General features: G+C 46.1%; 1 protein-coding gene across 1 annotated transcript in view; it reads left to right on the forward strand.

Moving 5' to 3' along the window:
- GPC3 (glypican 3) overlaps positions 1-24,497 on the forward strand; it is a 139,019-nt gene that overhangs the window by 48,540 nt on the left and 65,982 nt on the right. Inside the window, exon 3 of the mRNA XM_059483018.1 lies at positions 14,670-15,364. Coding sequence (XP_059339001.1) covers positions 14,670-15,364 — 695 coding nt within the window. The remainder of the gene's footprint in view (positions 1-14,669; positions 15,365-24,497) is intronic.

A 24,497-nucleotide genomic window follows, 5' to 3' on the forward strand; every position in this document is an offset into this window, starting at 1 on the left:
AATCTAAGAAAAAAATGTGCCTTTCCAGAAAGACCTTGCACGTGAAACCTCTTGGACACAGCCTCATGTAGTAGGTTTTTTTTGTGACCCCATTTGGTGAGATGTAGTGAGACCAGATGAGGCTGTGAGATGATCTTGGCTGGATCCTTAGGGTATCCATGTAGATGGTCACCCATGGGAATGGGTCTGCATCCAGCAATGTGCTATTTTAAACTTGTTCATTCTTTTTGGATGCATTTTCCCAAGTTAAATGGCCAGTAGTAATGTGAGCTTTCATTTCTACCGATGAGCTTGGACCAGCTGCTGCCTGGTTCCAGGGGTTTGCTGTGTTAGAGATGGGAGCTCTGTGTCCCTGCAGGGCTGGCTGCCCTGGGCAGCTCCTTCAGACTTTCCCCACAATCTGCTGCAGGAAACCCCATTCCCTGCCCTGCATTTCTGCTCCACTTTTCCCCTGCTTGGTGGTTTCTCCTGGACCTTGCTGATGCTGTAGCTTTTAAAGGATGTGCTAATTCAATTGCTTGTGATGGACTGTGTTCTTAATCTCTTTATTGTGTTTCACCAATTTAGCTAAATCCTAAATCCATTAGGTACTCTCAGATTGCTTTACAAGTGTCCAGATGAGGTGTTTGCAATAAATCCAGCCTAATTCTCTCTGCAGACAGGGTTTAAAGACTTCAGACCTGGGCTGGAAGCAGAGTTTAAGGCTTTCAGGCCTGGGCTGAAAGGACTGATGCAGGAATGAGCTTGCACAGGAGCACAAAGGACAAGAAGCAATTCAGCTTCTGCTTCTTTACTTTTTTTTCTTACCATCTAGTTGATATTGCTGTCTACTTCACTTTCTTGATAGAGGGAAAAACTTTGACATGTGTGTGCTGAGAAACCAGCTATGGGTATTCCCAGTCCCCTTTCACAAAAACCAGTGAGGAATCAAAATGTTCTGTTTTTTAAGTGAGGGTGGCAAAGCTCAGAGACAAACCCTCAACATTTCCTGTTAAATACTTTTTCTTCTTTTTTTTTCCTCTCCTGTGTGAGGGTCGATGTACTGGCATTGCTAAACACAAACCTGCCACTTGCAAACTCTTTGTTTTCCTCTGTTCAGTTTGTGTTGCTTTCATGCTGCTTAAGCCAACAGAAATGCTTTGTTGTAGGACAGGAACTGTAGCTAATAATTCATTCAGGAGCAAAGGAAATTAGAATTTTCTCCCTAATTTTCCTTTCCCAGCTCTGGAGGCAAACTCTGGAATGTGTTTGGCTCTGGGGGTGCCATCACATCCCGGTGCTGGCGAGGGTGGGAGCCCCAGCCCTGCAGGGTCCTGGCTCTGGTGCCACTCAGCCTGCAGGGAAAACACGTCTGAATTTCCAGGGCTGCATCTGGGAGGAATCATTTGTGGTTTGTGGCTGTTTGGAATGGCATCTTGTGCTTATATTCTGCTCATTAGGTCTGGGGATAAATGGCATGTCAGCCTGGGAAATGGGGAAGGGTAAGATGCCCGTGCTTTAAAACTGGTTGGCTTTCTTAATATATAAAGGTAAAGGCTGTAACTCCCTGAAGTCAGGGTAGGGTTGCACTGATGCTTTGTAAAGAAAGAGTAAAAATGCTCAGGGGTTTTATGGCACTGTATCTTAAGCCAGTCAGTCTTTGGGAGATTTGGGTATATTTTGTATTAGCAGGGAAGTAAAGATGAGGATGGAACATGAGCATCTTCATAGGAAAGATGAATTTGCAAAATGTTTTGCTGTCTCACTTGAGTGGAAGCATGTGGTTTTCAGTTCCCATAACCTCAAGGCTTTACCAAATCATGATTAAAGCCCTCAGAACAATGTGATCGGCATTAAAATTGGTAAGTTTGAAAAATGATACACTGTGAGGTTTTCCTTAATTTCTTTTTCTTGTCTGCCAGCACTACAGGTCACAGTTTCAAGCTTTTCCCATAACAGCAAGGGCTGGATTGTTTTCATTTTTAATTGTAAACTGAGGTCTTTATTTAATCTGCTCTGTCCAAAGCTGGGGCTGGCAGAAAACAACAGATTGTGCAAGCTCTGAGAGCAATTCCAGTTGTTGGGAATAGAGTCAGCCTTTGTCAAAAGTGAAACTTTCTACAAATGTCACTTATTTGAAGTGGGGAGTGTGCCAGTTGAAACCCACACGGTGTTTATATCCGTTAAGTGATAAGGTATGAAAATATTCACCTTGCAAAAAGCAGTTGTTCTTATTAAAGGTTGGCTTAATAGCTATCTCTATTTGAGCCTTTGGGGGAAGAAAAATACACTATTGACTGCATATACAAATTGGATGATAATTTAGGTAGTGCTTGATGGCAAATCAGGAGTTCACCAGAGGGGTAGATGACACTTCCAGCATTTTATATTGTTACTTTTTTTAAAAAAAGTTGTATCCTGTTTAATTCATAGTTAATGGTGGTTAATTCATCCATGTGCAATTAAAAACACCCAATGCAGACTTCATGGAGACTGCACATAAAGCACAGAGGCTTAGCAGGGTATTAGAGATTCATCTGGGTGCCTGGAATACAGAGGATCTTTGCTTTGGCTTGTCTAAGTGGTCTTTGTTTAACTGATAGCTGCTAACTTTGTTTAACTGATAACACATGTTGTGCTGTTACTGGTGTTGACCTTTTCCCAGTTAAACAGGCTTAAAATGAAAGTGTTTATGGGGGGATTCTGCAGCCCTGGCGTCCATGGGCTCTTTGTCTGGGCAGAGATTGGGGGTTGGTGTCTGGGGCACTTCAGCAGAGAGCTGCATGTTTGCAGATTTTAAAGGTTTTTAACACACTCCCTACACAGCCACCCTGGGCAGGAGCTGCTTTTTCCATTGCCAGTTTGAGCTTTGCCACTGTGGTTTCATTGCACTCTGGGTTTCTTGAGCATGTAAAATGCTGTCAAATTGGTACCAGGAGGAGGAGGAGGAGGGAGGTTTGCAGTTCAGCCTCGGGCTCAGCAATAGCAGGGAAATCAAAGGAGTGTTTCCTGCCCCTCTCTGGAGCCTTTAGAGAAAGGCTGGTCCGTGTCTGCTCTGAGCTGCTGCTCCTGGACATCAGGAGGAGCTTTTCCAAAATCTGTCACAGTGAATGGACTGAGTTTCAAGAGAAGTGTCAGCAGTGGAGCGAGTCTGTCCCATCTGATCGCAGGCAGCTTTTCACTGAGCCATGGACTGAGCCTGCTGAGAGCCTGTCTCAGCTCTGTTCACCTGCTCTCAGCTGCCTTGGAGTTCCAGGGAATCTGTGAAGTGTTTGCAATGGAAAAGCACATGGGGAGGGTATCCACAGTGTTGCAACGTGACTGTGGTTAAGGTTTTTCCAGAAATGCTTTTGGGGATGCGGGGATGCTGTAGGGAGCTGTTGCCCTTCTGCTGCCTCCAGCTCCTTCCCTGCCTCCAAAGGTCCCTCTGTTGAGGGCTCAGGGTATTCTTGGATGGAAGTGTGGCTGCCCATCAGCTGTGGCCAAACTGCCCTGGGCTTTGCTCTTTTTGTCCTGGCTCAGGGTAAAGCTGTCCTAAGGGACCTTCCCAGGTCTTTGGTGAAAAGCTAAAAACCTTGGAGAAGTACAAGAATGTTTGTAGAATGCCATTTACTTCAAACAGGAAAATTATATAAATGCTGGATACTGTCTGCAAAGAGGATGTTCACCCTTCTTTGCCCATGTTGAGAAGTACATTTCTTTCCTGATGCCAGAGACAAGCATACAGGACTCCCCTGCTCTTTTCCCAAGGATCTTTTCCATTCCATGGTGCTGCATGGTGCTGGAGCTCAGCTTATCTTGGGCAAGGGAGATTTGCACTCAGATCACAGAATCATTTAGGTCTGAAAAGACTTGAGGATCATTGAGTTCAGCTGTGAAGCCAACACCTCTGTGTCCATCACTAAGCCATGTCCCAGGTGAAATGTCCATGCATCTTTTGAACACTTCAGGGATGATGGCTCCACCACTTCCCACAAGCAGCAAATGCTCAATTCAGAGAGTGGAAAATGGGTTTGCTCTGCTTTTTCATTTCTAGAGGTTGTTAAAACTCCCACTGTTTTGTTATCAAAAGGATCCATCTCTGACATGCCTGAGCCAGTCAGTTAAGTGCAAACATCACAGGAAATTAAATTCTTGGTTCTTGACAAGAAGTGAAAGAGAAAATGGCTTTTCAAAGGGAAGTGTTCTTCTGGCAGGAACAATGGTAGGCTTGGGGTAGGAGAAGGTGGTTGTCTTTGGATCAGAATTCTCTGTATTTGAACCTGAGCTCTTCTCCCCCTTGGTTTTTCTCCATGGATATTAAAAAACTCCCAGGTGTTGATTCCCAAAGCAACTCAGTAATTGTACCTAAATTGTTGTAACCTCTCAAATAGGTCAGTGCTTCCACTGGAAGAGGAGATTATGGATGAGAGGGGAAGCAATGTGAAGGTTTAGAAAAAGGAATAAGCCTTTTCTTATTCAGTGGAGGATATCTGTAGAGGGAAGTGTGCAAGCAGTTACTCAAAGGCTCCCTAACACATTAAACACCTGCAGAGGGGTCATTTCAGGCAGGCCATGCTGCAGTATGTCTTTGAAATGACCCTCATGGGCTCTGCCTTCCCTGTCCAGCAATAAACTAATTTTCAGGACTAATGGTAAAATTCTGCAAGGCATGAATTCCCAACTTAAATAGATTTACAGTGAGTTCATAGTTCTTCCAGCCCGTCTCTTGCAACCTATTTGTGGTGGCATCATTTTAACACTCATGGTAATTGAAAAAATTGTCAGGATTTACAGTCTTTTCTGACCTGTGTTTATCATACCTAGGAAAGACTCCATAATAGACATAACATTTGGAGTATGGACATAGACCTTGTGTGGAAGTGTTCACAAGGAAGTCTCTCTGTGTGGTAACTTCTCCTTGGGAAAAGGGGGATTTTGGAATAATGAGCAGGTGATGCTTAACAAATGCCACCAAGAGGACCCCATGTGCCAAGAGTTGCAGAACAGACAAGTCAGAACAGTGTAGTGATGAAGATGAACCTTCAGCTTTGGAGGCATTATATTCTGTGCTGGTTTCCACATGCAGCCTTTGAAATACCTGATCTTATTTTGAGAGGACTACGATGAAAGTATCCTTTGGAGAAGCTGTTTATTCTTTTCCCAGGCTTATTTGTCCTTGCTCCTTTTGTTATCATCATTTATAAATCAGAAGTTGTATTGATCTGGAGATTATGTGTTAAACCATGTCTGAGCAGTGGTTGCTCTATTACTGAGAAAAGCAGCTGCCATAAAACTTTTGGTAAATTTATCGATTGATACTCTCCATGTTCCTCTGCAGAAAAAGAGCAAGCTGAATTTTAATTTACTGGGAACACAGCTGAACACGTGGCCCCCGTGGGGCAAGGGATTTAAGCCTGTGAGGAACTTTCCAGAGATGAATAGTGCCATTACTTTGCAGGGGATTATTCATGTTCTTGAAGAAAAGCCTCTCTGGAGCAGGCAGTGGAGCCTCCGATCGATTCCTGGCAGCTGTGGTTGTGAGTCTTGCTCTGGAGAGCCAAATTATCATCTCGTGCTCCTGTTACAATGGTTGCCTTGCTCTCACAAGGGGGAATAAGGAGATGATAAAACATCTCCCTTGTAAAATGAGTGTTAATCAAACCAGGGCTTTGAGCCAGGACTAGCAGGATGCAGGAGCCACGTGGGATGCTGGGTGTGGACCAGCCATGGGCTCAGCTGGTGCCACCAGGATGTGATGTCCCTTCTCTGCTTCCTCCCTGGGCTGGGACCTGCCCATGCACCAGCTTAGGAAACAAAATCAAAACCAATCAAACAAAGAGAACACACAAAAAAACCACCCCAAACCAACAACCCCCTGAAAGAGCCAAACAAACAAGCCCTGCTCAAACAAACAAAGGCAACCCACAAAAACCCAACCCAAAAAACCATCAAACACACAAAACAGTTTTCATCAAAACAACCTCCCCCCAGCAAAACCACCAGTGATTTGGGGGGCTTCACTCAAGGTACCAAAGAGGAAGGAAGAGAAGAAGTGAGTCTGGTGTTTGGAAAGTGCTAAAGCTGGAACCTGGGGCCGTCGTGAGGTCTCCCTTTTTTTTTTTTTTGTTTTTTAAAGGATGGAAATGGTGCCTGGGGTTTGTGTGCCTGGCATGCCCTGGGTCCTGTTACTGGGGTGCTGCTGTGGCTGTGGTGTCCTGTGTCAGCCCCTGTGGTGTTTCAGACAGGAGGGGAGGGGTGGGTACCCTGCTCCCTCTCGAACAGATGCTGCTAAAATATTCTGCATTTGCTCAGTGGGTCAGGTGCTACCAGGGAGCATTGGAGTGCCTGGTTGTGCCTGTGCTCCTGAGGTGATCCACAGTCTTATGACCATGATGGAAACCTGTCTTTCTCTGAGATGTCTTGAGACAAAACTAGCTTGGAAATCACTGAATTGCTTTTCAGAACCTGGACATTGTTCTGTGTCTTGAAAACTCCTTAGGGGGAAGAGTTAAACCAATGTTGGTTGCTGTATGTTACTGGGTAAATGGCTTTCCCAAGATCTGCCAGCACAGGTGGGAAACTGATAACAGAAATAAAGGGGCTGGAGTGACTAAAGAATGGTCAACAGGTGCCCTGATATAAGTGCAAGTCCTACGTGTGACTGTAGGGATCAAGAACTGATCTTCTGCCATTTGCTTTTCCTCACACTGTTGAGATAACTTTAAAGAGAATTTGGCCAGGAGAGATTATTAAGGAAGGAATTTGCTGCTTAAATAAATAGTCTGCTCTCCATTGTTGGAGACTTAACAGGCTGATAAAAGCCCTCTGGAATGAAAGGGAACCTGGAAAGCCAGTCTCAGATCTGCCTTGCTCTAAAGTTACTGAGACCAATGCACTTCCAAAGACTTTTTTTTGACTTTTTGAGTACAAGCTCAGTTTGAGCCGGTGGCTTCCTTTATCTTCATTTATTCTGATGAATAAAGGAATTTGCTAGGCTTGCATTTTTTTTTCAGAAGTTGCTTATAACTTTTAGTTTAAAATAAGTAGAAAAACTGTGCAAACTGGTGTCCTGGTCTTTAGAAATGCTTGGCTTATAAATTTGGGTGGGAGTGCATGAAATCATTTGCCCTCTACTTGATATGTGTGGCTTGTCATTCATCTTTGAAGAGGTGTGCTGCTTTTTTAATATCCTGATAACCCCATTAGGTGGATGTTGCAGCCTCCAATTAGTAAAATAAGGCTGTGTGGGTGACCAAGTGATGGGGTTTTATTGGTCTTTTTGTGGTTGCTGTTGTTTTGTTTGGTTTGTTTTGTTGGGGTATTTTTGTTTGGTTTTGTGTGTTTTTATTTTGGTTTTGGGGGGAGGGAATGTGCTTTGTGTTTAAAAATAAAACCAAAACAATCCTAGATGTGATTTTGCTGTGGTAAAATGCTTGGGTTTGTGATACCTGCTCAGTTACCCAGGGAAGAGAGGTCTTTTTCCCAAGGTTTTTGTAGCTATTCCTGCTGCACTAGGCTGTGCTCCCTGGCTGAGCACCTGGCTTGAAATAAGTGTTGTAGATGGAGTCTGTTGTCTCTGCAGCAAATTGGAGAGGTAAGAGAGACTAGGAGCAAAGAAATGAAGTATTTGGAATTAAAAAACCTGGGAAGGTGAACTTGAACCCTGAGCCTTCTGTTGGTTTCAGCATCAGGATGGGGGCATGGAGAGAAGTTTATCTTTCTCTCATCTGCCAGGTTACAGCACAACCTTTACCTCCACCACAGCGACCTTTCAGCTGCAGAAGCCTCTTGCATCCTCTCCCTCAAATTTTCCAGCTTGTGCTCCCAGGGCTTGATTTAAGCCTGCTTCTCCTGCTTATTCCTCTTGCCCTTTGATTTTGATAAAGAATCATGTTCACCCACCGCTTGCACCAGCCTCGACTGTTTGCATTTTTAACTTTGTCTGTATTAAATTTTCAGGAATCTGTTAAGCATTCACACATCTGTCACGGCACGAAGTGTTATCTTTCTTGATGCTGGGGAAAACAAATTACACAATGGATGTGCAACCAATATTTAATGAAAAACACCAGCAAACGTGATGCCCCAGAAAAGATTTTACTGCCAAGTCATTCCTGTGAGGTGTTTGCTGTGAGATTTTTTGGGGGTTTTTTAAACTTTCAGTCAGAATGTGGGTTCCCTGTGTTGACTTGGGTACTCCCAAGGGATCTCCCAAGGCATCCTGGTGCCCCTCAATAAAATATTGCTTGTCTGTGGTTCCATTCCAGTACCCTGACCGTGCTGTCATGCGTTTGTGGATGGCACAGTGGGGTACAGAGCTTCTCCAGGCAGAGTCTGGTCCAGGTGAGGGGCTGGCTGGAAATGAGGAGCTGTGGGCACCAGAATTTCTCATTTCCTTGCCTCTGGGCTGGTAGCAGCTTGTGTTGGTGAGCTCTGCAGTTTGCATTAACAAAGTTTTTGTGTGCAGGATATAAATATTAAATGGGAGAAGCACAGTGTGACTAATTGTGTAACAGCTGGACTGTTACCTGGACTGGAACAGGAGCGTTTTCAGGGCAGTTTGAGAGGGTATAATGAGATGGATCATACAGTATTTTTATTAGAAACTTCAGGGAGTGTATTTCAAACTGCCGGGGCACTATATAAGCTGAACAATTAAACATAAATGGCTTTGGAGCTTGGTGTTTTGATAGAAACAGATAATTAGGAGAAGATGCTTTTCTGATAAAAGCATGAGGATTTAGCATTGGCTGGTGAGCAACACTGGCTTGGAAACTTTGGCTTCTGTGGTAGTGAAGGCAGTGGGCATGGAGATGGAAAAAGCTCTGTCTTATTTAAAGATGGGACCTTTGCTCTCTTGGGCTGGTGGTGATGGAGCAAAGGTAGAAAGTGCAAACCTTGATGGCTTAAAATTAGGACAGAATAACAGGATTGTTCTATTTTTTATTACTAATGCTTTGAAGCTAATCTCATAAGCTTGGGAGCTCGAGACCATAATTTTTATGGTGACAATATTGTAAAAGTAATCAAAAAAGCTGCGTCATAGTTGGAAAAAAAAGCATTTCCTAAGCTTTATACCCAAATGTGCTCAGTGAAACAAACCCTGTAAGAGCAGCAGTGGCACCATCTGAAGGGTTCTGTAATGCCATAGACAAAAGTAATTATACTGCTTAGAAGAGCTTTTGTCTCCAGATAATGTTGTTAAAAACTTGCAGTGTAGTGTAAATCATAACAGAACAAATCTGGAGGCTGCTCTTATTGCTGCCAGGGGAAATTCTCTTAGATTTTGTTTCCTTTCTGCTCGATATATTGCAAACCTTTTCCAAGTTGGTAAATAAATATTACCTGCTGTTTGAAAAATGACTTGGGGTTCATCTCACCAGTAGTGCCTGTGGCTGCCAGACCATTATTGCAAACAGTTGTTCCTCTCTTGGTGAGCTCTGCTGTGTTTTGGGAACACAGGCTGTTGTGATGGGGCTGAAGTTGTCTGATTCATTGGAGATATTAAAAAGCATTTCCTCTTTTTAGAGCTCACTCACATGAGGATTCCTCTGGCTTCTTTTGCCACTTCTGAGCAGTGTCACAGCAAGAGCCAAGTCAGAAAATACTTGGTTCAGCTTACAAACACCCAAACTTTTAGCATTTCCTTGATGAACATTTGAATTCCAGTCCATGGAGGTTGGTAGTGGTTTTGAGGAGCTGAGCAGTTTTGGCTTTTAGAGGTAAGGGGTGTTTAGAGGTTTGGGAACCTTGGGCCAGCAGGAGAGAGAGAGTTCATGATTGCAGGATTTGTGTGTCAAGGAACAGGAAAATCAGTGTTGTAGGTGCAGTTCTAATGCCTTGGTACTCATGTGCTGTGCTGTGGGGTGCATGGGTCACAGAGTCCTGTACTCCACCTTTGCTCCCTTCCCTGCTGCCCATGGACGATGAGCTGCTGGTGCAGCAGGTTTTGCTGTGCAGCCCCTTCACCTCTGCTGAGCCTTTGCCAAAGAGGACTTGATTGCTGTGCTGAGTGACACCCAGAGAAGGACAGCTGTCCCTGTTGGAAGCTTGTCTTTACAGCAGAACCAGAGCAGGACATCACTGGAGGGGCAGCATGAAGCCTGTGGCATGTCCTGGTGTCATGGTGGACCCTGCTGTCCCTCCTCCCAGAGGTCACAGTGCTGTGAGGAGGTGGCTCTGCTGCTCTTTGGTGAGCTGGCATGGGAGTCAGAAGGAGGACAGACCTTGTCTCGCCTTTCTAAACACCTTCAGCCGCTTGTGAAGCAGCACTTGCTGAGCTTGGGATTGGAGGTGCTTTGCTGTAGCTGCCCCAGCTCTGCAGCTGCCATCAGGTTTTGGCTCTCCCCTCTCCAGTGGGATGCTGGGTGGGAATGGCTTGCTGGGGTCACCTGTACCAGCTCCTTGTGGCTCAGACGACTGCATCACGTAATCTCCTAAATAAACCCATCAAGTGGCAGGCTGGGCTGAGCTCCTGCAGCCTGGGGCAGCCAGCAGGTTAATCCAGAGCTCCTCCGGCCCCGCCGCCGACCCCTTTGAAGTTTGCTGCAGCTTAAGAGCCAACGTGCTTTCTCAGGCAAGCTGGCATTTTTACTAAGCAGCAGACTCTTATTATCTGGGCTGAGAACACAGTGATTTCCTTCTCCTGCCAGTAATCCCCACTCAGGGCACTGTTATGCTCTTTTACAATTTATTTTCTCTAATTGCCGGTTTGCAGTGGCCACGCAGCTCTCCCTGGGCTGTGTTCTGGGGAATTTTTGCACTTTGAAAGGAGCTTAGTCCTTCCTTCTGGCTGCTGGAATCAGGTATTTCAGCAAGAGTCCAGCTTGAAAAATAAGTAATAACCTGTGCTTTTCATCTAGTGACTGATATGTGTGGTCTAGAGTAGGTTCAGCTGTTTCATTCATCCTTTGGGAGTCCTGATGAACTGCCCTTGACTGAGGCAGTCAGGATGTGCAGCACCAGGGCACCAGTGCTGGGCTGGTGATGATGCTCTGGCTCCCATTCTGTAAGTGCTCCCTTGGTTTCTCTTTCCTGGTGTCTAAGCCACAAGCAGACAGTTTCTCCAAGAGAAGTTCTGTGGGAAACTGTGCCAAAGTCTTTCCTAAAGTCCAGGTAGACAACATCCCCAGCCTTTGATCCACCAAGCTGCTCACCTTATTACTGAAGGAGATGAGGTTGGTCAAGCAGGACCATGGCCCCATGTGGGCTGGGCCTGATGCCCTGGCTGTCTTGTACATGCCATGTAATGGCACTCAAGGTGATCTCACCCTCCCAGGTCCTGTCACATTTGCCAGCCTCCAGTCACTTGAGACCTCCCTGGGTATCCAGGACTGCTGGTAAATAATAGAAAACGACCTTGTGAGTTCTTCTGCCTGCTCCCTCAGTACCCTTGGGTGGATCACATCCAGCCCTGTTTGTGGGTATCTAAGTGGTGTAGCAGAGCCCTGACCATTTTCTCATGGATTATGGGGACTTTGTTCTACTCCCCATCACTGCCTTCCAGCTCAGGGTGCTGGGTACCTGGAGAAGAACTGGTTTTACTAAAGACTGAGGCCCAGAAGGTGTTAAATACATCTGCCTTTTCCTCATCCTTTGTCCCTGTGTTTCTCCCTGCATCCACTAAAGGATGGAAATTATTCTGAGCCTTTCTTTTATGGCTAATGTGTTTAAAGGAACATGTCTTATACTCTGCTGTGTGTGCATCAGTGTGTGTACTCTACACAGGGATGGAGACTGTAAAATGTGAGCCCTGCTCAGCTGTGCAGTGCTTTTGCCTGCTGAAGTTGGGGGCAAGTCTGATGCTTTGCTTTGTATTCACACTGCTTCAGCCAGACCTGCAAAACAGCTGCCTTAAATGGCAGCTTTTGAAAATATCCTTGAAAAAAAAAAAAATAGAAGAGAGAAAAGATTGAACTATGCTCCAGCAATGAGTTTCAATAATGCCGTGTTGTGAGTGGGGCGGATTTTACCAGCAGCAAATGCAGGCTGTGGGATTTTTATGGGGGATCAGACGCCTGTGTCACATCTATAATGCAGTGTCCCCCCCTGTGTCCCTGTGAGGTTCCCTTGTGGGAGCACAGGGGACTGACCCTCAAAGTTTCCTCCCGTTTGAAGTGCTCAGAGCCTGGCTGAGGGTCACTGCAGCTGCTGGCAGCTGGGGATTTAGAATTCCTGCAGCCAGCGCTTTCTGAGGAATATTTCAGAATAAGCAACTACTGTGGGAGTTGGGTGGGAGAGATTTTGGATGTGTAAGACTTCTTTTTTACAAAGTTTTATTATTTCTTGCATCTATTAATAGGGCAGCAGGAGTCTCCATATGCCTTTATAGTCCCTGTTGCGCTTTCTAATGGATATATGCAAAAGCTCCCAGGCGCATAAAACAGACACTCTCAGCCAGTTATTACGATAAAAATTATGTGCATGTCATGACCTTTAAAGCACTGGGACTGTGTGTGCATGCTCTTCTGATGCACCACTGTTCTCCATTCCTTTCTGAAGCCCTTCTCGCCCTAGGAGGTTTGCATAGGAGCTTGGAATATTTTTCTAATCAGTGAAGAGTCTTTTTGCTCTGATGATAACTGGCAAAGCACAGAGGAGCGAGAAAATGGAAAAGTGGTGACTTTTTCTAAAGGGAACTAACAGAGAAGAGGGTAAAGGCGAATGGTGAGGCACAGCATGAAAATCCTGGCACTGTCTCCACTGTTGTCAAAAAAAACCACACTGGTCCAAAATGTTCTTTGTGCTTTTTGAGGCAAAAGCTATTCTGGTGTCCTTGAGAATAAAGAGGGAGGGGAAAAGTTTTGTAATCCACATGTCCTCTTTAAAGAAACTTTTTTTTTTTGTTGTTTAAAAACTTTTAATAGTACAACCAGCATTTCATATAGCGCAATAGTGCGAGCAGTCTGTGTCACACTGCTGCTGTGTTGCCTGGAGAGCTTTGCCATCCTCTGTCTGTGGTTCAGGAGCAGGATGCTGGCTGTCATGGCAGGGAGAGAGGGGCCCTGTGTCCCTGCACCACTGTGCAGGGACAAATCTCTGCTGTGAGGAAGGAAGGATTGCTGTCCCCTGGGAGCACAGATCTTGGCTTGCTGGGACAGTCCTGGTGTGAGTGTCTGGAGCTGTGGACAAAATGCTTCAGCACCATGCCTGGGAGGTGTGCAGGCACCACATGGGTGGAGACACTGTTTGCAGAAGTATATCGGTAATTTCTGCTCTGATCACTGCTCACACCAGAGCTTTCTGCATGCTGGGGTGTAGCAGCAGCACCCTGTCCTTCCAGGTATCCCTGAATAGGGTGCACCCAGGAGGAAAGAGCTCGAAGTTCTGGAGATGTGATGGTCTTGAAAGCTCTTGGGTAAGCCAGAGGTTATGCAGGGTGAGCAGCAAGGCCCAGCATTGCTTGTGCCAGTGCTGATACTGAACCCCTGAGGAGATGTGTCAGGCCATGCTCAGCTGCGTTCCGGCCTTAACAAATGGGGGAGAGAACTCTTATGGCTTTAAAAATTAAACATTCCCTTTAATTATTGAGCATGAATAATTTTCATGCAAATAGAGCCAGGATGTGTGTTTCCAGAATGACAGAGTTGAGAGCAGTTACATGGTGGGGTGTCAGTGACCTGTGAACTGAAAGGCTGTTCATTAATTTTAGCATTTTATGAATAGCACCCTGGAGGGTGGGACATGGGCTGGTGGAGCAAGCTGGCCAAAGGAAAAGGCTTTTGTTTGCACTGATAGCCTCGCCTTCTGATGCTTTAAGATGCAAACTGATGTGTGTGTGTAGGTATGTAGTCCTTATTTAGTGGGGTATGGATATGTGGGAAGCCTCCTGATGATGAGGGCTATAATTAAAGGAATAACTGTGGGGCCTTCCCTGTTCACCTTGTTGAGGAGATGTGGACTGAAAGTCCTAAAGTTTTTGAAGGTAGAGATGAGAAAATGCGTTGCGGTTTTCCTAGCAAAATGATGGTGTCTGTCTAAAAGTTGAATTTCATGGGACAGTCTGATGTGTATGAGAGTGCTCCTGGCTGGGCAGCCACAGGTGGATGTGGCACCACTGGCTCTCATCATCCTTTGGTCAATGGAGCAGCTCCCATCCAGGGCAGATGAAACATTGGATCTGCAGCTGAAGTGAGCCTGGTGCATTTGGGAAAACTGCAGCACTGTGGGGGCTTTTCCAGTTGCTTTGAGGACACTTGGTGCAGGGTACCTGCTGGGGGTAGAGTCAGGATATTGTCTGTGATTAAACTCGTATAAATATTTTCCTTTTCATAATGGAATGTCAGCATTTACTGTTTCCTAATTTTAAGCACTGTACAGTTTGTCAAACATTTATCTCTGCCTTAAATTAAGTCTGGAGATAGAATTCCTGTTAATTTCAAATCAATATGAAAGGGGGGAGAGAAAGAAATTGCAGTCTAGCCTTTTTCTTGAATCAATATTTTCTTTAAAAGCTGAAATGTTAACTAGATCATAGGGGTTTTTTTGCCATTTTGAAATGTAGTTTCTGCTTAAAGAATTTATGCATTTCCCCTGGAAGTTGCTGATGCTGGTGTTTTGCAGCAGGCACGGCTGCCAGCAGGTGTTTGACCCAAGGCAGGCAGGATGGGGCCAGCCCTGGCAGCAGTGATGTGGTGGAACATTATCCTCCCTGTTTGTGGGCTCACCATCTCTTAGTAACATTTTTTTGTTGTTGTTCTGTTTTGCAGAAGCCTTCGAAATTGTAGTGCGCCATGCAAGAAACTTCACCAACAGCATGTTCAGGACCTACTACCAGAGCATGGGGCCCAGGGCTCTTAAATTTGTTGGAGAACTTTTTACTGACATCTCGCTGTACATACTGGGCTCTGACATCAGTGTCAATGACATGATAAATGAATTTTTTGACAGTTTGTTCCCTTTGGTTTACTCTCACTTGATTAACCCCGACTTCCCCGATCCCTCTGAGGAAATGACCGAGTGTCTGCGGGCGGCCAGGAGAGACCTCAAAGTCTTTGGGAACCACCCCAAGACGATGATGACGCAGGTGTCCAAGTCCCTGCAGGCCACACGAGTCTTTCTGCAGGCTCTGAACCTGGGCATCGAGGTGATAAACACCACTGACCACCTCAAGTTCAGCAAGGAGTGCGGGCGGGCGCTGCTGAGGATGTGGTACTGCTCCCACTGCCAGGGGCTGCTCCTGGCCAAGCCCTGTGCCGGCTACTGCGGGGCCGTGATGCAGGGATGCCTGGCAGGTGTGCTGGAGATCCAGAACCTCTGGAAGGAGTACATCCAGGCTCTGGAGGGGCTGACCAGAGGCATGCATGGCATCTATGACATGGAGCACGTCCTGCTGAGCCTGTTCTCCGTGGTGCGCGACGCCGTCGTCCACGCGCAGAAGAACGAAGGGAAGCTCTCGACAGCTGTGAGTAGCTCTCTGCAGGTCCCCAGGCTCTCTTGTACACAAACTGTGTTGAAACCAAGCTGTTCCTTTCCTCCTGCCAGCAAACCCCAAGTGGCTCCAATTACCAACCCCTTCCCACCCCCTTCTGATCTTCCAGAAAAACTTTTGGTAGCGTTTGAAGCTGGTGTTTGCATGGCCTGGGTTTGCATCAGGGCTTTGCCTCTTTTCAGGTTTGTCAGAGCAGAAGGGTCTGGACTTAGCCTAGGGTGTGAGATTGGGAGCTGAGATGTCCCAGCATCCTCCGTTTTCCCTGAGTGCTGTGCTTGCCCTGGGTAGCTCTGAAAGGCTGGTCCTGCTCTGCAAGTGTCCTCTGCCTCCTTTAACATCACAAAAATGTTCCTCCAAATAGACGCCAGGCAGAGGCATGTGCTGTAGCATCCCCTGATTTACCAAAGAAGAGCTGATTCTCCATCTTTTAGTAACTCATTCCAGTTTTGGGCTGCATTTAATGAGATTACTTCTTATTTTTACTTGACTCTTTAAAAACACATTTCAGGAATTTCTCAGCCTGCTGAGAAGCTGAGGCTGTCTTGCACTGAAAATCCTGCTGCTCCATTTGAACACCAAGGACAAATGTACTGTGATACTGTGGTGCTTGTTCTGCAGAGATTTTTCTTGAGACACAACTGAGCTACTCTGTGTAGGTAGGGAAGAGTTAGAGATGGGGCAAAGGTGTAGGAGTGTTGTAATAGTTTGCTTAAAACCAAAGATGATTAAAATCTGACACTGTTCCCCTGTTATCTGCTTGTTCCTGCCATTCTTGACTCCTGTTTACAAAAGAGCTGTGTTTATGTAGGTCGCTGTACTACTTGCACTGTAAGTAACTCTTATCTTTTTTGGGGGTACCATGGAAATGGATCAGCTTATGGGCTTTGAGCTGTGTGGCACTGAGCCAGAGCACTCCGTGCTGTTCTTTTGCTGGCTTTGCCCTGCCACCACACTTGTGCAGGCTGTGGAACATCGTGGTGGCACTCAGGGTGGTTTCCCAGCCCAGGAAGTTTGGCTCACATGGAGCAAGCTTTCCCCACTGCTTGGAAGGGGTTTAGGGGCCAAATTACACAGGGTTGGATTGCTGTTGGGTTGTGGTGACCAGGAGGAGGCTGTGGCTGGGCTGGGTGTTGGGCAGCTGGCCCTAAGCAGGACTTGTGGGCAGCATGTTAAGCTCCAGGGCACAGTGCAGGACATTGGTTTTAACCTGCCTGAGTCCCTTTCTGCAGAAAATCACTGTTTTACAGTGACACTGTTTTACAGCAGTCTGGAATCACTGCTTGGGCAGGGAGGCTCCAGCTGAGAGTCAGGAGCAGCAGCTCTGCTGCTACAGAGCCAGGGGAAGTTCTCCCATCAGCCAGAACCATCAGTCAGCCCTCTCTGGAGCAGCAAAGGAGCAGAGATGTAACTGTAGGTCTACCTTGAGTTCAGGTGAGGTGGAGAATTCATGTTGCAGTTGACAATGAGAGAAAACCCAGCTCAGCTTTGAGCCCAGTTGGCATTTCCAGGGTAGGAAGAAACAAAATTTACTTCTGTATGTAGAGTGAGCCTCTCAAAAGATTTATTGACATATTCAGCTGTGAGCAAAAGCATCCAGCATGTTTTCCATCAGTAAGCCCCCATGTGTGTGGGGGCTAAGGCAGAGCAGAAGCACTGTCCTTGTGGGCTGTGTGCCAGGTTTTGTGAGCACAGACCTGAGCACTGCTGTAGGCTCTGAAAGGATCAGTGTTTGTTCTCCCATGTCTTTCTTTTATTGACACAACAACAAAAATGCACTTTTTCTTGGAGATGTCCATGTATGCAGTGAGCAAACATGACTGTCCCTTATATTACTGAATATTGACACCTTGATCTGTCTACAGAGAGTGAGTTTGTGGCAGGACAAGCAGCTGGAGCACCACTAAAGTCATCAACACAAAGCAGGAGAGCTACAATCTGCCCATCCTCTGCTAGACCAGAACTTAACTTCCTTTAAGTTAATAAATTAACTTCCTTTACAGTAAAAATTACTGGGCATTGCAAAACCATTCAGTGCTTTTGTACTTGGTGAAGCTGTTGGAATTCATTAGTGCCATATGTAGCTAGGTACTTACTTAACCATAACTCCTCTTGATTATTTAATACTTCAGTGATTAGTTTCTTTGCTCTAGAGACATTTCTGCACTACTGGAGTGAAGGAGAAAAAAATCCAAGCCAAACAAGCCAGTTGCCTGGCAATTGTCGCCAAAAAAGAATAGCCACTGGGTTTTTGAAGTTTGTTTTTAAATCACTGATGTTACTCAGCTAAGGGTTTTATGTCAGACCTGAGCCCAGAGCAACTTACTTTTTACAAGTGAGGATATGAGCTGTTCAGTGGAGAAATAAGGCAATAATGGAAGCATACAGTATTGCAGAGGGTCTAAAAGCTGAGCTGCATCAGGACCTGGGGTAATCTGGGGTAAATCTCTTTGTAAGATATCACCTTGTAAATGATAGAATACAACTTTTTTATTTAGCTGTGCTATGATGAAAGTTTCTCTGTTAAACTTATCAGCACATATTGAGTTTCAAAGAATATACCTGGAAGCCAACAGTTATATTTACTGTAATTTTGTAAATATGATTGTTTTTAGACACTGTAGCCATACCAAAGTATGAAATGCCTCAGGGGTTTTCTTTCAAAATGTGGTTTTTACACTCACCCTGGCTTCTCATATTGACCTCCTTTATTACTGACCTTGGCCACCACTGGTTCTGTAGGCAAAGTCCAGTTCACCTGCATGGTATTAAGAATAATGACAGGTTATTTAATTGTCATTAAAATCCTCTGGAATTATGGAAAACTTATCTTCCATGCCCATAGTGATTATATATGAATAAAACCACTACGGCCCTTGCCTGTCCTTTGGGCTTCTTTTCTTTTTCCCAGCATTGGTGACATTTCTGCAGCAGTGGTTTTCCCTCCTGGTATTTCAGATCCTCAGGCCTGTTACCTGGCTGAGCATCTTTCTCCATGTGGTTGTTCCTTTTTCCCCTTTGCCACCCCCAGGCTGGGTGTGGGCATTCCCACACAGACCTGGACCCCAAGGGCTCCTGAGTTTGAGCTCCAGAGGTGCTACAGAGCCTCCAGGTGGGTTTCTGAGGAGCTCTGCAGTCCCCAGGACAGCAAGTCATGCTGCTGTAAATCTGCTTTTGGTGTCTCCAGGCATGCATTTAAATGGGAGCCTGTGTGTTGTTGCAGGTCTGTAAACAGCAGTGCAGAACAGTGAATTCAGTAATGTGGCAGTAAACAGTTCCCATCCCAAGCCTTGCTTTAGTAGCTAATTTGTCAGCCGTGGTGTGTGTTAGGGCTTTATTATTTCTACAATTTGTCTGCTTAAAAACTTCACCCCTAAAACCTGCTATTAAAATACTTTATCAAGGAGGCTGACTCTCAGGGCACACTGGGAAAAAAAATTGCTGGCTAGGCCAATATCTGTATTAATTTTCTAATCTCCTACCTTTTCCCTGGTTGAAAATCTGCCTAGTATGTCCACCTCTGATAGACATCTTAATCATGAATGTAGGGAAGAATGATTTTAGTCAGTCTCTTTGTGCATTTTACCACAAACCAAGACAACTGGGAGAGATGCAGTACAAATAAGCTTAATAAAATATTCAACCCAGCACCTCCAAAAGTTAATGCTTTCTCTGTTATGGAATTACAAGGGAGACAGTTGGGGGATCTTACTTGGGTAAAAGTTGATCTCCTCTGAGGTTAGAATGATGGAATGGTTTCGTTTGGAAGGGACCTTGAAGATCATCAGTCCTGAGCCCCCCTTCCACTATCCCAGGTGGCTCCAAGCCCTGTCCAACCTGGCCTTGGACATTACCAGGGATGGGGCAGCCACAGCTTCTCTGTGCCTGTGCCTCGCCACCACCACCACAGTTGAGAACTTCTTGCTAATATCCAGTCTGAACCTGTCAGTGAAAGCCCTTCCTCCTTGTCCTATCCCTCCATGCCTTTGTAGTAAGTCCCAGTCCAGCTCTCCTGGAGCCCCATCAGGCCCTGGAAGGTGCAGTGAGGTCTCCTGGCAGCTTTCTCCTCTCCAGGCTGAGCAGCCCTGCCTCTCTCAGCCTGTCCCCATAGCAGAGATTCTCCAGTCAGCTTTGTCACCCTTGCTCCAACAGGTCCATGTCCTTCTTATCTTGGGGCCCTTGGAGCTGGAGATGATCCAGGTGGGGTCTCGCTGGAGTGGAGGGACAGAATCCCCTCCCTCCCCCTGCTGCCTGCCCCATTTTTGATGCACCCCAGCTGTCCAGCCCCTGCTGCTCCCCTTGCAGTTGTTTGTGCAGCTCCACCTGCAGAGCATTGCCTAGAAAGGGAACAGCAGGGAGCTCAGCAAAGTCTTTTTTTTTTTTTCCACTCAGAACTGAATACTGTTTTAGAAAATCCTAATAAATTGCAAAATTAACCAGAGCTTTGTTCAACCACTTGTACTCATCAGAAGGAGGGAAGCAGAAAGGTGCCAGTGCTGTATGGGAACAGCATGCAATTCCCAGTGTGCTTGTCCTGTGAGCAGATCCCTGCTGCTTTACCCTCCTGCAAACACCTTTAAAAGACTGTTTAGGTCTGGGTTAACTAGGTTATACAGCTGTGCTGCTGGGGTGCTGTTGTGGTGATGCCATTGTGCAGGCTGGGTTTGGTGTTATCCCAAAGCTGAAGTGCTCATCTCACCTGGCTCAGGGGGAGTGCTTGGTGTGAACCCAGCTCTGATGGCCTTGGGAAGCCTCAGAGGCAGGAAAACTGGCCCCTTGCTTCCCTAGATTTTAGGGAATCCTGGCAGGGAGTTCCTGAGTATGTTGTAAAGATAACGACGTGCTTTGGTTGATTGTAGCACCACGGTAACATTGCTGCAGTGTGTGCTCAAAACAGCAGTTCCAGCAGATACACAGGGCTGAAAATCAAGAATATGCAAGTAAAGGGACTTTTGGCACCCAGGAATGAAAATATCACCCATTGGCATACACAGGTTTAGTTCATTTGTCAGCACAGTGATGCCAGGCTGCTTTCCCCCAAATACTGCCGAGGAGCAGCTTTTGGGGCCGTCTCACCTGGTGCCTTGCTGGGAGCTGCTTTGCTCAGCAGGTTGCACTGGCAGGGAGCTCTGGTGAGTTTTCCCATCTGCAAATGGATTTTTCTGTCTGTACTAGAGCTGGCAAGAGCTTTGTGGGGAAAGCTTTGAAATTATGGCGCTGTTTGCGAAGTCCTTCCCTCTGAGACGCCGAGATCGGTTTCTTTGTACTTTTAATGTGGGTTGCTTTTTGTTGGCATCTCTCCTGGGAGAGTCAGCTGGATGTACAGACTCTGTATTTTCAAGTTCTTTATTGGCAAACTTTAATCCTCAGGCTATTCTCTAATACTCTCTGGTAGCTAGCTCCATTTTTCACTTAGAGCTGGAAATACAGGAGAAGTTTTGGTTTGCAGTGATCTCAGACCCCCTCAGAACTATCCCAAGGTGTGTGAATTGTGTATTTTGTTATCCATTTTGTGATAGGCAGTGTAAGGTGCCTGATAAGCGTGTTAAAGCAAGCATCTGTTCCCCCTGCAGGATGAAAATAAAGCTTATTTGGAGGCCAGTATCAGCAGCATTCCCATTCCTGTGAAAACACCTTGGGAGTACTATGATTAGTTGTCTGAAGAGGTTTCAGGTAGTAAAGATTTTCTGACACTTGGGGTAGCATATGGCAAAGCACTGAATTGCAAGGTGTTGATTTTGAGCTAGAAAGCTCCAGCTTGGTGGCTTGGCTGGTTGGTGCTCAGAGAATAAGGGCAAAAGTTATTAATGCCTGCACTTTTGTAACCCAGTATCAACAATTTTGATCCAGCTATTTTGGCACACTGCTGCAGGACTGGAATCTCTGGTTTGGTATGCAAATATGCAGTAGCAAATTAGGAGCCTCCATCTCATTCTTGGAAGGGACTTTGGCATGAATGCTCTTGACCATCACTTGCCTCTCCAGGGGAGTGAGACTCAGGTTATTCTCAAACTAGTGAAAGCTTTTCCTCTTGTCTGGCCTGGGGAGGGAGACATTGCTGTCACAATTAATTAATTAATTCACTTGTAGCAAGAATTTTGCCTGTGAGGATGCAGGTGGCCTTTGGTCAGGGTTGTCCTTTTCCAGTGTGGGAGAGTGGCACGCTGGTGTGCCCTCCTGCTTGCCCTGGTGGCATGGCAAGGCTTTGAGTCAGTTTGTCACTGAACTGGATCTGCATGAAGCAAACTGAGTGTGTGGGGCTCTGCAGAGCTGCTGGGTGCAAGCAGTGGCCAGTGATGCTCAAACCTATCAGCAGAGGTTTAATTTAAAAATAGCATTTGATTTTGCTTCTATTTGGAAATTGTTATATTATACTCTTTTTTGTTCTCCTTTTGTCCTTTTAACTGGATGTGTTCTGGCCTCTGAGATGTGCCATTTGAAGGGATTTGCAGTGAGGCCTTTATTTTAAATAAAAAGTAGAAGGCACCTGCTGACAGTGCCCCTTCCTCACACAGCAGCACGTGGAGCATCCTTTGACAGAGTGTTTGATGTCCAACCCAACTTTGCACTGACGACCACAGGAATCTGTTTGTTGACTTCAGTCTTGAGACAGATCACTTGGCTGGTGGCAACTTCGTCCCTACTACTCTGCAGCTCAAAAAGAGCTTTTTAAGGCTGCTGCATTTTATGGATGGGAATATCATAGAGAACCCACTGAGCCTGGCTGGTCTCCCTTCAGATCATGTTGGCTGCATTGCAAGTGAGATGCACACAGGTTTGTGTGTAATGGGTTGTCTTGCATCTTTTCCAAGCTGAAGTCAGAACAAGCCTCAAGACCTCATGCAGTTTAATTACTGGTTATGTGTAGCTGTCTGCATGCACTGTGCCTTGGCGTGTTCCTTGTTTGAGTGGAGGAGCTAATTTGTTGTTTTGCAACTGGCTCCCGAGTGTTTAAAAAGATATTTGGTTCTGAGATGCCCTGGCATCAGTACAAAGAGCTCCCAGAGTTAGTGGGGCAGGATGCAGTCTTAACAGCTGGAAATGAGGGTACACAGCTTTGCAATGTTTTGCAGATTTCTGCACTGCACAGAACAGCTTCTTTTTTTTCTTATCTCTTCTTTTTCCTGGCTCCCATCACAGCTGGGTTGGAAGCTGGACCTGGGATGCTTTGGATGTAGGAGAGGAGGGAGCTGCTGGTCACGAGGGAGGGGATATATGGGGTGCCTTCAAGCTTTGAAATTTCAGGCTGTCTGATTTTTTAAAATAATTTGTAATGGTCAAGAACATAATGGGAGGTCTCTAAATAGATTGGATTTAAGCAGGAAAAAACCGAGTTTCATTCTGAGCCAAAGATCACAGCATCAGAAACTTCCCTCCATGTGATTTGAGGCTTTGTCTGCATCAGAAACTGTGGGAGAGGTTCTGGCCAGGGAGGAGCTGCCCCTCTGAAAGGGGAGGGTTGGGGCACAGCCCTTTCACTGGGGCTGTGTTTGCAAATGAGCTTTGCAGCTGAAATTCCTTCAGAGTTAAACCAGCCTCATGCTCTGGGTCCTTGCTGAGATTGAGATTTGGTTTACCTGAGGGATGCTGCAAGCTGGTGCATGACAGAAGCAGGAGACTGTTAGTGTGGGCTGATCCTGAGGGGACTGCAGAGGAGTGATACCCATGGCATGACCTGCCTTTATCCTTGACTCAGTCCCTCCAGACATGCCTTTGCCCTGTGCATTTACTGTGGAATTCTCTGTTCAAACTGCCCACACATCTTTCTTTTACCAGAGAGATCAAACCCCTGAGCATCAGCCCTGCAGACATGGCTCCCTGCTTGCTGCAGCCTCCTGCAACCCCTATTAACAGAGATGCTTTATTAGCAAAATATATTCTGGCCCATTTCCTTTCCTGAAGATTTCTGTCCTTGCTTAGAGCCGCAGCTTTGCCAGCCCAGAGTTGTGCTCACCAATATCCATCTCGCTGTGCTTTTTACGCTAAACCCTCTTTTGGCCTCATTATCCGTGGCTGCCGTTTGCACTCAGGCCTCCGCCCGGGGTCATCCACCGGGCATCCTTCATCTGAACGGCCTGAGTTTACTTCCAGTGACAGAAACCCCCGTGAGTGCTGCTGCCTTCAAACCAGAGCTATCTCTGCCATTAGCAATGCTGATGAATGAGCCAAGAACAAACCAGAAAGTTAAAAGGGACCCTCTGCAAAGCAGGAGTGGTGCCCAGAGCTGCCCGGGCGGAGCGGCAGTGTTTTGTTTTGCGCTGCAGAGGATGAGGGGCTGGGTTGCAATGAGTGGTTTTGGTTCATTTTGAATTCTCTGCCTGTGTGTGGTGCTGTGAATTGTATCATTTTTGCATCTTATTGTAAAGTGGCTTTGAGGTACCAAGCATGAAAGATGCTAAATACATTTTGCTAGGGAAAAAAAATTTCAACAAACAATTGCCGCAGATTTTTCATCCATCTGCTGCAGCAGCGCACCCCTCATTGCTGGATCCTCACTGCCCTGTCAGGCCACTGCAAAAAGAACTGGTGGCCTTTTACATCCCTACCTGTTGTCTTACCCCTCTAATGAGCCCCCGAGGGCACCGAGCCTGCTTTCAGTAGGTGAAGTTTGCTGCTAACTGCATTATTCTTGCAAAGATTTGTTTAAGCAAGAGCAGGCTGGCTGCAGAAAGCTGTGCTGATAGCCTACAGCTACTTGGGCAGAGCTATTTCTGTTTAAAAATAAAAAGAAAATAAAAAGCAAGGCAGCTGTTGGCAAATTTTGCATTTCTTTATGCAGGTGTATCTTTGTAACCTAATCAATTTTCACACCCAATTCTCTTCCGTGCTAGTGGCAAAGGTTGAGATGATGCTCTGAGGCAGTGACCTGGAGAGAACCAGCTGGAGAGCTGGGTGGTTACTGAGGAAAACTTGGGGGTGACTGATGTGCTCTAAGTTATGTCTTTCTGAAGCTTATTAACTCCTGGATTGCACATATTGATCTGTATCACTGTAAAATAAACCTTGTGCTGCTGCTCTCCAGAGAGCAGAGTGCAGGCATTCCTGTGCCTGTGCTGACACCTCAGTCATCCATTCTCTGTGTGCTCCCTGAGGGATGGCCCAAAAGCCA

Source organism: Ammospiza nelsoni, chromosome 15 (assembly GCF_027579445.1).
Source record: "Ammospiza nelsoni isolate bAmmNel1 chromosome 15, bAmmNel1.pri, whole genome shotgun sequence".
NCBI lineage: Eukaryota > Metazoa > Chordata > Aves > Passeriformes > Passerellidae > Ammospiza > Ammospiza nelsoni.